The sequence below is a fragment of the Erinaceus europaeus genome, chromosome 3 (genome assembly GCF_950295315.1).
Source record: "Erinaceus europaeus chromosome 3, mEriEur2.1, whole genome shotgun sequence".
Classification (NCBI taxonomy): domain Eukaryota; kingdom Metazoa; phylum Chordata; class Mammalia; order Eulipotyphla; family Erinaceidae; genus Erinaceus; species Erinaceus europaeus.
The window spans coordinates 80,786,233-80,798,732 of NC_080164.1; the positions used below are offsets into that span (position 1 = coordinate 80,786,233).

The window sequence follows — 12,500 nt, forward strand, 5'->3', positions numbered from 1 at the left end:
TAGAACCCAATGTAAAGCATACAACAACTCTCCTAGGGTACTGAGCCCCTAGGAGTCCCAAAGAATTTTGTGGATTTCACTGAGAAAGTCTGCACATGTGTATGTGGGTGTGTGAGTGTGGGGGGGGGTGTGTGGGGGGGGTGTGTATGTGTGTGTGTGAGAGAGAGAGAGAGAGAGAGAGAGAGAGAGAGAGAGAGTAAGTTAAGGAGTTAAGGGGGTGTCAACAACAACCTGCCCCAATAGGTGGACACAGTAGAATATGCCTCTTAAACCCCCCCTCACCTTCCAGGTGGAGCCCCACCACCTGAAGACCCCAGAAGGAGTCCTTCAGACTCTGAAAAAATTTCAGGAGAAGGTGCATAGACTAGGTATTAGAACAAAGTAAGGCTAGGCTTGCTGCCCAGAGCCTTAGTTGAACCTGTGAATACAGTAGGCACATAGACTCAAGTAGCACAAAGGGTGAGGTGTGGGAGTGAGGGCAAGGTTATCCCCATGGAAAGGGTGTTTTGGACCTTCAACAGCTGGTTCAGATGCTGGCCTGGAGGGCAACAGGCTTATGGAAAGGTGCACATACCCTCTTCCCCTCAGAAACCCAAGCTGTTACTGGGCACGTAAGTGGTTTAACAGCACCTCTGCTCCCATGAGAAAGTGAATTGTCCATATTTCATTCCACTGGTGGAGAGGCCTTGCAGTTGTTGTTTAAGGTATGAACAGGATTTTCCATTTAGTTAAGGTGATGGCATTCCTTTAACATATCCTTCCTCCCAAAAATCATGCACAAGGAAAGTTCCCTTTTTGAATGCCTTAGGATCTTGTCTCTTCTTGTGTATGTTTCAAATAGACTGATCTTCAGTCCTGAGTTCTGTGTGCTTTCTCTCCCTTGCCTTTGGGCTTCCTGTGTCCAAGGCCTGTTTCTGTATTTGGTAGTTTATGGAATTTGCATAGCAGTAGCTTTTATTGCTACAAACTCTGGAGGCAATAACATAAAAAAAAAAACAGCACAAAAGCATAGATTTGTAGGTAAGCATCTTTATTATAATTCCCTGAGGACTCAGGTAATGTATGAAAATAAAAAGACTGAAATAAATCTGGACAGGAGGAAAGAGCGAGTGAAGAAGTTAATGTAAACATCCAGGAGGAACAGTCCCTTTTGGAGATGTCATCATACTTGATGAGTTGCATACCATACTAGCTTGTGGGCTTTCCACTTTACCTAGTCTTTGAACTTGCAGATATAGGGTAGCAGTGATTCACAGTTATAATCTTTCCATTTCTTATATCCTGGGAAGACAGAAGAAGTAAAGTTAATTGGTCTGGTCAACTCATGAAGCAGCCTAGATATTTGTGAAGGTTTAAAGCCTTCCCTCTTTTTTTCCCAGAGGAAGGTGACCCAGAGAAAGAAGTGATAAAAAAGAGATGGGAGAAAACAAACCAGTTTGCTTGAACAGCAAGATTTCCTGAAGATCAGGCTCAGAAATGGGGAGATAAACAAAAGAACAGGTATAGAACACAAATAAAGAGAGCACAAATTGCAGTGTATAAAAACCTGGGCCCAAGCCCCTAGACCCTAGTTCCCACCTGTGAGGGCAAGCTTCAGGACTGGTGAAGCAGTACTGCAGGACTCTCTCTCTCTCTCTCCCCCTCCCTTTTTATTCCCACTTTACCTCTAAATTTCTCTCTCTACCATAGTAAATAAATAAATACATAAAAGCTATGGCTGAGCAAAAGGTAGATTCCATTTCTTACCTGAACTTTGTGTCACACTTCCACAGTACCCAGAGTGTGGAATGGTGGGGGAATTTTTCTCCCAGGCACGGTAATTCAGCACATCATTGTTAATCCACTCCCATCCATTTCCATTGGGCTGTTGACCCTATGGAGTAGAGAGGATGGAACCAAATGAACTGAAGAGACATCAGCATTCTCCTTGCATGATAACCTCCATGAAGCTCCTGATAGACTCACAATTGAATTTTGTCTATTGATGTGCTGAACAGGAGATACCCTCTGGGAAACTCATCCCCACTTTCTTGTTCCTGTTGGCAAATCCCATAACCAGTAATCACAAATATCAATGGAACTAATCTAAATAAGGTTACTGGTTAAGCAATAATTTTGTAGTGCCTTCATACTTACTTACTGAACTCCAGGGACAATAGTTACAATAGGTCCAGGAGGTGGCTCAGTGATAAAGCTTTGGACTCTCAAGCATGAGGTCCTGAGTTTGATCCCCGGCAGCACATGTGCCAGAGTGATGTCTGGTTCTTTCTCTCTCCTCATATCTTTCTCATTAATAAATAAATAAAATCTTTTAAAAATAGAGATAAACACTTTCTTTTATGAGGATTTCCTTGGCCCAGCATGTGCAAACTCTGTGAATCACAGAGAAGTGAATAACAAAACCTCTAGTGTAAAGTTTATGAAAGCTTGATAAGAGGTAGTTGAAATTCAGCAAGAAAAAAGAGACTGCAGAGCATAAATCTTTACCTGAATGAACTACTTGCTCTCCAGCTCTGTGTCTCTGGGTGCTACATTTCTCTTACTTATTTACTGAGCAGGTATAGAGGACAGAGGCTGAAATAAAATAAAAGGCTTAAACATAGCAGACAAAAAAAGATGAATTATACCTCTGTGGGGTCATGAAGTCCAATCCAGACATAATCATTATTATTCAAACTGTTTTTGATCAGGGAAGCTATGAAAGATGCTTCTGATCCACTGAGCACAGACGCCAGGTATCCTGAAGGCCGCTTCTGACAGGCAAACTGTGTGGGTAAAGGAGGAGACTTCACTGGTTGCATAGGACAAAGGGAGGTAAGAATGATGGTATGTGAAAAAGATAAGGTTGCTCATTCTCATTTAAGAATCTCTGGGGTATTGAGACCCATCACCCATGAGTTGTTTTCCTAGAAGGTCTACTTGCAAATATGACTACTCACATTGGCATCCATCCAAGATTTTGGTGTCAAATACAAAGCATAGCAATGAGATAAATAGGCCACAGAGCCTTTAGGACAGCTGATCCGTGCAGAAAGCTGTTCCTTCAACAACTCTTCACCTGTGATGGAAATGATAAATACAAGAGATAGAGTGAATGGAAGAGTAGAGGTTGGAGAGGCCAGAACATCTCAGAACTGCATATAAGACCAGTGTTTGACACTAAACTCTTGACTACTACTCACTGTTTAAAAGCTAGATTTCTTTATTTCAAGTAAGTACCACAAAACAAAGTACTATTTCTTTTCCTTTCACCTTGCCCCTGTATTAAAAGTCCAGAAATTCCTCACTTTGGACTAATATTTTTGGTAACACATTATTCTCCTTCCCATAATTGCTTATTTACCCTTTACCCATGCTCTCTTCAAACTACCTTAGCACACTACCTAAATAGGAAATCACCACATTCTGCAATTAGGATGCACTTCACCATCATAACTCCTAGCCCTTACCCTTGACTCTGGGAGATCTCAGGTAATTCAGTGCCAGAGACCGGGATATCTCACCTTGGACCTGACACAGGAGTATCAGGCAGGAAAACAGAATCCAGGACACTCTGGGGAAGGCCAGAGGAAGCAGCATCCTGTCTGTAACTGAGGAGGCAAAGAGGAACAACAAAGTGTAGTAAGGAGGAGGACATGCAGAGACTCCTCTGTTTTATCTTTTGTCTTTTCTTTATATAGTTTCTTAAGAGTAAATTTATCTGGGTAGCGTATATTCCCTTCTGTAGTTATAAGAATTGGAAAAGCTGTACACCCTACTACTTGTGCAACAATCCAAGACTATCTTTTCTGAGTCTCGGATCTCCTATATTCTCTGATGGTAGTGACCTCAATCTATTTCCACAAATGTATGAGCTAAACCCCCTGCCATAAGTCTCATCTTTTCTCAGCAACCATTTACCTTTCTTTCAGGTATGTGATATATATCTTTAGGTCAGAAAACACTGGTGCTTTTATAAAGACACATAAAGGAGTGGCACTAAAATTAATGAATAACAGTAACATGAAACGGGACAGCATTTAAAGGAAGCACTAGACATTAATTCAAAGTAATTCCCATCATGAGAAGGTGTTTCTTCCTGTCAAAAGTTTGAAAATCGCCACAGATAGTACCTTCCTTTCTGTTAATAAGCCAGCACTTCCTTTCTGTTAATAAGCCAGCACTTCCTCAGAGCAGATGAACAGTGAACTTTTCAACCTTTGTCCAGTCTTTTGCTCAGGAAGGCATAAGGAAATGAATGCAACTTTCTGAAACAAATTCTCATGTATGTAGTTTTAAAAGTTTCCTGGCATTGGGTAGTTAAATATTAAAGTTCTACTTTTTAGCAATCTGACTAGAATTCACTTTAGTAATCATATATAACCATCTTTCATTCTTTTCTTGCATAAACCAATAAAACAAATTAATAAGAAAAGTTTTGATGTCTATAAAACTATTGGAAAATATAAATTATTAGCTGTGGGGGGAAAAACATGTTTTTGTCCTTAGGTACGCTCCCTCCCCCAGTGTTTCCAAATGAATTTTATTTGATTTATTTATTGAATTTAATAATGATTGACAAGACCATAGAATAAGAGGGGTACTATTCCCACCCTCAGAGTTCTGTATCCCATTCCCTCCACTGGAAGCTTCCCTATTCATTATCCTTCTGGGAGTATGGACCCAGGATCATTATGGGGTACAGAAGGTGGGAGGTCTGGCTTCTCTGCTGAACATGGGCAATGACAGGTTGATTCATACTCCCAGCATGTTTCTATCTTTCCCTAGTGGGGTAGGGGTCTGAGGAAGTAAGGTTCCAGGACTCACTGGGTGAGCCCGTCTGCCCAGGGAAGTCAGCTTGGTGTTAGCATCTAAATGGAGAAAGAAAGCTCTCTTCAGTAAAGGGTGCTGGAAAAACTGGGTTGAAACATGCTCAGGAATGAAACTGAATCACTTTATCTCCACAGAAACAAATGTAAATTCCAAATGGATAAAGGACCTAGATGTTAGACCTGAAACTATCAAATACTTGGAGGAAAATACTGGTGGAACACTTTCCCATCTAAATATCAAGAGCATCTTTAATGATACAAACCCAATTGCAAGGAAGCCTAAACAAACAAACAAAAAACTCCAAATCAATGGAACTAAATTAAAAGCTCCTGCACAGCAAAAGAAACCATCACCCAAAGAGACTCCTCACAGAATGGGAGATTATCTAGACACTGAACATCTGTTCTTCTAGTTAATTGTTCCCTTTTTATTTTGAAGGTTCAAACCACATCCAATTTTTCTTTCCTCCTTTCTTTCTTTGCTTCATTTATTTAATTACTTTTATTTTTTTATTAAGGGGTTTAATGCTTTACAGTGCAATCATTGACATATGCATACAATTTCATTATGTAATAGGACCTCAAAATGTATTCCTGTCCTCCCTCTCCCTCCCTCTCCAGCCTCTTTTACTTTGTTCAATACACCATTTCCAGTCCATGTTTGACTTTCTGCTCTCCTGCGCATCCCTACTTCACTAAATACTATTAGTAAGTGTGATCTTCATATCTGTTCTTCTCTTTTTGTCTTATCTCAGTCAACATTATATCCTAAAGTTTCATCCAAAAGGATGCAAAGGAGACAATCTCATCTATTTTAACAGATGAGTAGTATTCCATAATATTTATACCAAGTTTTTTTGTCACAAAAGCTTCATCAGCATATTTTTACTTATTTTTTATTTTATTGATTTCATAATTATTGACAAGATAGTAGGATAAGAGGGGTACAATTCCAGACAATTCCCACCACCAGTGTTCGGTATCTTATCCCCTCCGTTGGAAGGTTTGCTATTCTTTACCCCTCTGGGAGAATGGATCATTATGGGGTCATTATTGATCAGAAGGTGGGAGATCTGGCTTCTGTAATTGCTTCTATATTGGACATGGGTGTTGGCAGGGTGATGCACACTCCCAAACTGTTTCTGTCTTTCCTTAGGGGGGTAGGAGTCTGAAGAGTTGAGGTTCCAGGACACATAGATGAGGTTGTCAGTCCAGCAATGTCAGCTTGGCATTATGGTAACATCTGCAGCTTGGTGGCTGAAAAGCATTAAGATGCATCTGATGTTGGACATCTGGGTTGCTTCCAGGTTCTAGAAATTACAAACTGTGCTGCTATTAACATAGGTATATGCAGATCTCTTCTGATAGGTGTTTCTCCTTTGGGTAAATCCTCAGAATCCCCAGGAGAGGAATTGCTGGGTCATTAGGACTTGATGTCCCAATAATCCTCCAAATTGCTTTTTTGGACAATTTTGCACTTCTACCAGCAGTGAAGAAGTATCACTTTTTCTCTATGCATATCTTCTCCAATATTTGTCATTTCTGTTTTTTCTGATGTATTATATTTTCACAGGTATAAAATGGTATTTAATTGTCATCTTTATTTACATTTTTTGATGACCAATTACTTTTTGGTCAGATATTACAGAGTGCTTAAGCTAATAAAAGGGTCTTTGAAAGTGAGAGAATCATAAACTCATCAACATGGTTTAGCCTTGTAACTACAATTTATCTTTCATGAGACTTCTTTCTATGTCCCAGTTTGGGACATGAGTGCCTTAACATGAGTCTGTAACTTTACTAAAATGTCCTATTTAGGTTGAGGGAGTTATACTGAATATCATCTTATGGACATAAAATAAGTCAGGCCAAAAGAAAAGCCTATATTCTAACTCTGAGCTATCAGCAACTTGGATTATTAAGATAAGACCATAATTAATTTATGCACTGGATACAAAATAGTTTCCTCACATAAATTTTAGGAAATGGGAGGCTCACATATAATAAGATAACCAAAATATTCTTTTCCCAACTTTAGGGAGAGTAACTTTTAGAGAGAGAGAGAGAGAGAGAGAATAAGAAATAAAGAAAAAATTAGGGAAGAGAGGTATTATTTTCCTTGATGTCCTGGAGACACACAATTATGAAAGCTTAAAAGCAAATTTTGGATAGAGGAAAAGAAGAAATAGAAAATGACTTCCCTACAAAAGTTATCAGTGTTTAGGTAGATGATTAATGAGGGATTACTAGGGGAAAAACATCAGTTTTTTTCAAGACATAAAATGGCCTATGCTATATCAAAATATTCATTGAGTTTTAACTCGGGAACTTGAGCAAGGGTCTAAGTATAGTAGGTGATATTGATAAGCTTGATAATAGAAATTCTCTTTAAATTCTGCCCTTAAAAATTCTTATTTTAGAAAAAAGAACCTACCTAGTCCAGGGAGATGATTTCTTTATGTACCAAATGTATCAATAAAATCACAATCCCTTCTAATTATTGATATGAAAATAATTTGTAGCTCAGTGTAATCAGTGACATATAAGATTATATTTACTAGGTATTGGTAAACAAACAAAACATTTAAAAAAAATTTTTTTAAAAACCTCTCCATAACAAGAAAGATTTTTTTTTTTTCACTGCATTGGAAGTGTCAAATCTGTTTAGGCTGTATGGCTCCTTTGTGTCAGTGAGGGAATATTCATGATAACAGTGGATATATCAGTCCAGATTCCCGGCATCTCTAAGTTTCATGTGAACTTTGAATAAATCCATGCTAAGAATTCCTGAGTAGGTCAATAAATGCTTGTATTATTTAATCTGCTTGTGGTTGTATATTTTTGTTACAGGCAAATTTATTATACTAGATAAAGTCGGTTAAGAGAAACAGAAACAAATCCATTGTAGGAAGGGAAATGTCTTCCAAGATCAAAATGACACAGCACACAAAATAGCAGAATACGCTGGGAACAAAGATGATGTCTGAATAAAATGAGCTCAAGATACAGTTCAAAATTAGAATCAACATTTTGTCTAATCATGTAAAGGTGACAGAAACATGTTTTCACTTGAGTTTGTGTAGTCAGAACTATGCTAGAGCAGTGGAGGGTAGATAGCATAATGGTTATACAAACAGACTCTCATGCCTGAGGCTCCAAAGTCCCAGGTTCAATCCCCCACACCACCATAAGCCAGAGCTGAACAGTGCTTTGGTTAAAAAATTAAAAATAAAAAAAGAGATTAGCTGTGTTCTCATAAAAAAAAAGAAAAATATATATAAAAGAATTATGCTAGAAGGGGAGTGTGCTGATGATGTGCTATTTTTTTATTGATTTAATAATGATTGACAAGCCTGTTGGATAAGAGGGGTACAATTCTACACAATTCCCATTTACAGAGTTGCACATCCCCTCCATTAGAAGCTTTCCTATTCTTTATCCTTCTGGGAGCATGGATGTAGGATCATTATGGAATGCAGAAAGCGGAAGGTCTGACTTCTGTAATTGCATCTCTGCTGGACTTGGGCATTGGCAGGTTGATCAAATACTCCCAGCTTGTTTCTGTCTTTCTCTAGTGGGGTAAGGCTCTGGGTAGGTGGGGTTTCAGGACACAGTGGTGAGGTTGTCTGCCCAGGGAAGTCATGTTAGTGTCATGGTAGCATCTGCAACTTTGTGGCTGAAAAGCATTAAGATATAAAAAAAATTTGTTTAAATTTTTAATAATCAGGGACCTAAAGGTAAAAAAGAGCAGACAATATTTGAGGTGTCCATTTGAGAAGTTTATTTTAGGTATATTCCAAAGGACCCATGACTTTACTAATTGTTGCCTGAGTCTGACAGCTGGTATTCTGTGGGGAGTTGGTGTCAGAGTTGGAAATAGAACTAGAAAGCTGGATCAGGGCAGAAAGTGGCTCCCAAATATAGGAAAAGTATATAAATACCATTAACTGTAAACACCATTGATCTGATCTGGGACCCATGTCTATTCATATTCAGCACAGAAACCTGTGTACCCTATTTTAGGTAAATTCCAAGGGACCCATAACTTTAGTAATTGTTGCCTGAGCCTGGCAGCTGGTATTATGTGGGGAGATGGTGTCAGAGTTGGAAATAGGATTAGAAAGCTGGATCGGGTTAGAAAGTAGCTCCCAAATATGGGAAAAGTATATAAATACCATTAACTGTAAACACCATCAATCTGATCTGGGACCCATCTCTATTAATATTCAGCACAGAAACCTGTGTAACCTCTGCACTCCCATAGGTCTGAGCTCACATTCCATTCTTAACAATAGCATTTGAATACATACTTTAAAGGCTTTGAATGTAGCCCTTAGCTGTTTGGGGGTACATCTATATCTCTGTAAGTGAACTAAAGAGTGTCTGACGATAACATAGTCTGATGACCCCACCAATGTGTCCTGAAGCCCTGCTTTCCCAGACCCCGCCCCACTAGGACAAGAGAAAGACAGGCTGGAAGTATGGATCCAATGCTCATGAACAGTGGGGAAGCAATTACAGAAGCCAGACTTTCCAACTTCTGTATCCCACAATGGACTTTGGGTCCATACTCCCAGAGGGTTAACAAATAGGAAGACTATCAGGGGAGGGGTTGGGATACAGAGATCTGGTGGTGGGAATTGCGTGGAGTTGTATCCCTCTTATCCTATGGTTTTGTTAGTGTTTCCTTTTTATAAATAAAAAATTATATATATATCCATAGTCTGATGACACTAGATTGGACATCGCCCAGTGGAATAAATCCTGAGGCTATAGTTCAGAATATTAATTTTAAGATTTTTGTCAAAACATTATTAGGGAACTGATGAAACTGAGGCAAAACCTAAATTTTTCTGTCACACACATTTCTTCCTCTATGTCCTGCTGTAAGAATGCAAGCAATAGCACATAGTGTGAATAGCAATATTTTATTATTGCTTTCTTAAACCTCCAGTCATGGAACACATTAAAAGGCTGAAATGGGGCTGGAGAAGAAGAAAGATCAAACAAAGTGATCAAGTTGAGTGTCTGGAGAGGAGGATTCTTCCTGACAAGTTTGTCGGATTAGTTCCATGTCCATGATAAACTGGATTTCCCATTAAGCCTGATGACCTAGCCTTTGAATTTGCAGACATAGGGTAATGGAGAATCACAGTCATAATCTTTCCATTTCTTAAAACCTGTAGAGACAGAAGAGTTAAAGTGAATGGTGTTTCTGGTGCATTTGATCATAATGGAGAGGCATCCTCCATGATAATGACATATTCAAAAAATTGTCCCTCACCTTCTCCAGTGTAGCGGGTTTTTTTTTTTATTATTATTCATGAGAAGGTCAGTCAAAGGGAGAGGATATGAGACACAGAGAAGATGGACCAACATTGAATTTCTGTCTTAGCAGAACTCAGTGAAGGTCAGGTGAAAATGGATATAGATAAAGAAAGAATGTGCACAGTAAAGATCCCTATTTCTTACCTGAGTTTCGTGTCACACTTGCACAGAAGCCAGTGTTTGGACTGGTTGGAGGATTTCTCTCCCAGGCACGGTAGTTCAGCACATCATTGCTGCTCCACTCCCATCCATTGCCACTAGGTCGCTGAAGATGGAATCAAATAAGTTTTCTTATACTTTTGGGATTCCTCATCCCTAACCCAACCCCAGCACCCTGGAAATTGTCTACTCTTCTACCCACAAAGCTGTCCTCTGCAAAAATATTCCAGTTACTTGTTTCTTCTACTGGTGGTCTCAAATTGAAAAATCTCCAGAGACCAGAGGGATTACTCCATTTTCAACGTTTTTAATTTAACAATTGAGAGTACATTTGGAATTACTGTCTGAGTATAAAAGTCACCATCTTTTCATAGGTGAAACACACATTTTAGCTTCATTTAGACTATCTTTGATACAGTACATTAAACTTAGAATTGCTGAGAGAATGATCAAATGACCTTGTAAGTGATTTATGTAAAGTCATAAAAAATGCAGATTAACTTCAATTTCAACTGTTAAACTAATCTCAGGAACTGCACTTTTCTCAATGGTCCCTAGGTCAGATTCCCCAAAAATCTCTCAAGTCCAGTACATACTAGAGTTTTAATAACCCAAGTATAGGAAAAGAGTAAATAGAATGAGAGTAACAAATTGGAAGTAACGAAAATAAAAGTTGAACTCTTACCTCTGTAGGGTCATGAAGCCCAATCCAAATGTAACTGGAGGTAGTAAAAGTGTTCTTGATCAGAGAAGCCACGAAGGATGCCTCAGATCCACTGAGCACAGACACTAGGTGTCCTGAAGGCCGCTTCTGACAATCCATCTGTGTGGGCAAGTGGGAGAAGAGAAGAAACTTGAGGCTTCCTAGGATGCATAGAACAATAGTTGTGAGGTGTCTGTGCGTGTGTGTGTGTGTGTGTGTGTGTGTGTGTGAGAGAGAGAGAGAGAGACAGAGAGAGAGAGAGAGAGGAGATGTGGGATTTAATGGTCACATCAGGGAAGCTCTGGATAGCTGAGAACCCCCTCACTTGATTTGTAACGAGCTTTTTCATAATAAGCCCAGTTGTAGATCCAGTCACTCACATGTGCATCCATCCAGGATTTGGGTGTCAAATACAAGGCATAGCAGTGAGAGAAATAGGCCGCAGAGCCTTTAGGACAGCTGCTCCGTAGAGATGGCATTTCCTTTGGTAAAGCATCACCTGGGGCAGGGGAGGGAGGGCAGGTAGAAATGGACAAGAGAGACCATGAAAAGAGTGAAGAGTCACCAAACTCCTAACTACTCTCTTGGCAGCACTTTCAGGATCCCTTGCTCTTGAACCAGCCCCATTACAATAGGGGCCAACTCTTTTCTTCTTTTTTCTTTCTTTCTCTCTTTCTTTCTTTCCCTTTCTCTCTCTTTCTTTCCTTCATATTTCTATTTCTTTCTTCCTGTTTTCTTCTTCTTTATCCAAAAATCCAACCCTCCCTCTTCAGAGAGTATGATCTGTGCACAGAGTCCACAATTATCCTCCTCCACCACATCTCTTTACACAACTTGTTCTCCACCTGTAGATATTTCATTCATTAATGAAACATGAAATGATCTTGTCAAACTTTTACTGTGAGCCACCACATTTTACTGTGGTGCTTCCCCCTACTAGTTGAACCCCAAAATAAGAGAAATTATGGAGAAATACAGGTAGATTTTCTGTGCAGAAATAAACCATGTAATTAATAAAATTATTATAAAGGTACCTCCACTTTATCCCTGATAATGCACAGAGAACCCAGTGCTAGAGGCTAAAAAAAAAAAAAAAAAACTCTTACCTTGGACTGGACAAGATAAGAGCATCAGGCAGGAAAGCAGCATCCAGGACATGCTGAGGAAGGCCATGGCATGCTTCATCATCCTGTTTGTGGTCGAAGAGACTAGAAGAGACCCTAAAGAAAGTGAGGTCAGGATGAGATCATGCAAGCACCCCACTGATTGTACTCTTGTCTTTTGCTTATTTCTCAAAGGATGAAATTATCTTGGTGCCATCCATCTCATCTATAGTTCTGGAAGTACTGGAATATCTGTGTTCCTTATTACCCATGAGACCTCTCAATTTCAATTTAGAGCTGAGTCTCAGAGCTCCTATGTACCTTGAGGGTACTGGTCCTCCTATATGACCCCTGCAAGTGCATGGGACACTTCTCTCAGCTACTACATACCTGTCT

The 12,500-nt window shown here is 39.4% G+C and overlaps 1 protein-coding gene across 1 annotated transcript; it reads right to left on the minus strand.

Annotated features, from left to right (window-relative positions):
* Positions 1-1,213: 1,213 nt before the first annotated feature.
* LOC103118625 (lymphocyte antigen 75-like) lies at positions 1,214-12,266 on the minus strand. The gene is made up of 10 exons (XM_007528824.2): positions 12,108-12,266; positions 11,382-11,500; positions 10,984-11,121; positions 10,284-10,404; positions 9,929-9,991; positions 3,504-3,590; positions 2,940-3,058; positions 2,628-2,765; positions 1,747-1,873; positions 1,214-1,281 (listed from the first exon to the last, which is right to left on the minus strand). Exons 1-10 carry the CDS (start codon positions 12,187-12,189, stop codon positions 1,214-1,216), a joined length of 1,062 nt encoding a protein of 353 aa, XP_007528886.2. The 5' UTR covers positions 12,190-12,266.
* Between the last annotated feature and the right edge of the window lie 234 nt (positions 12,267-12,500).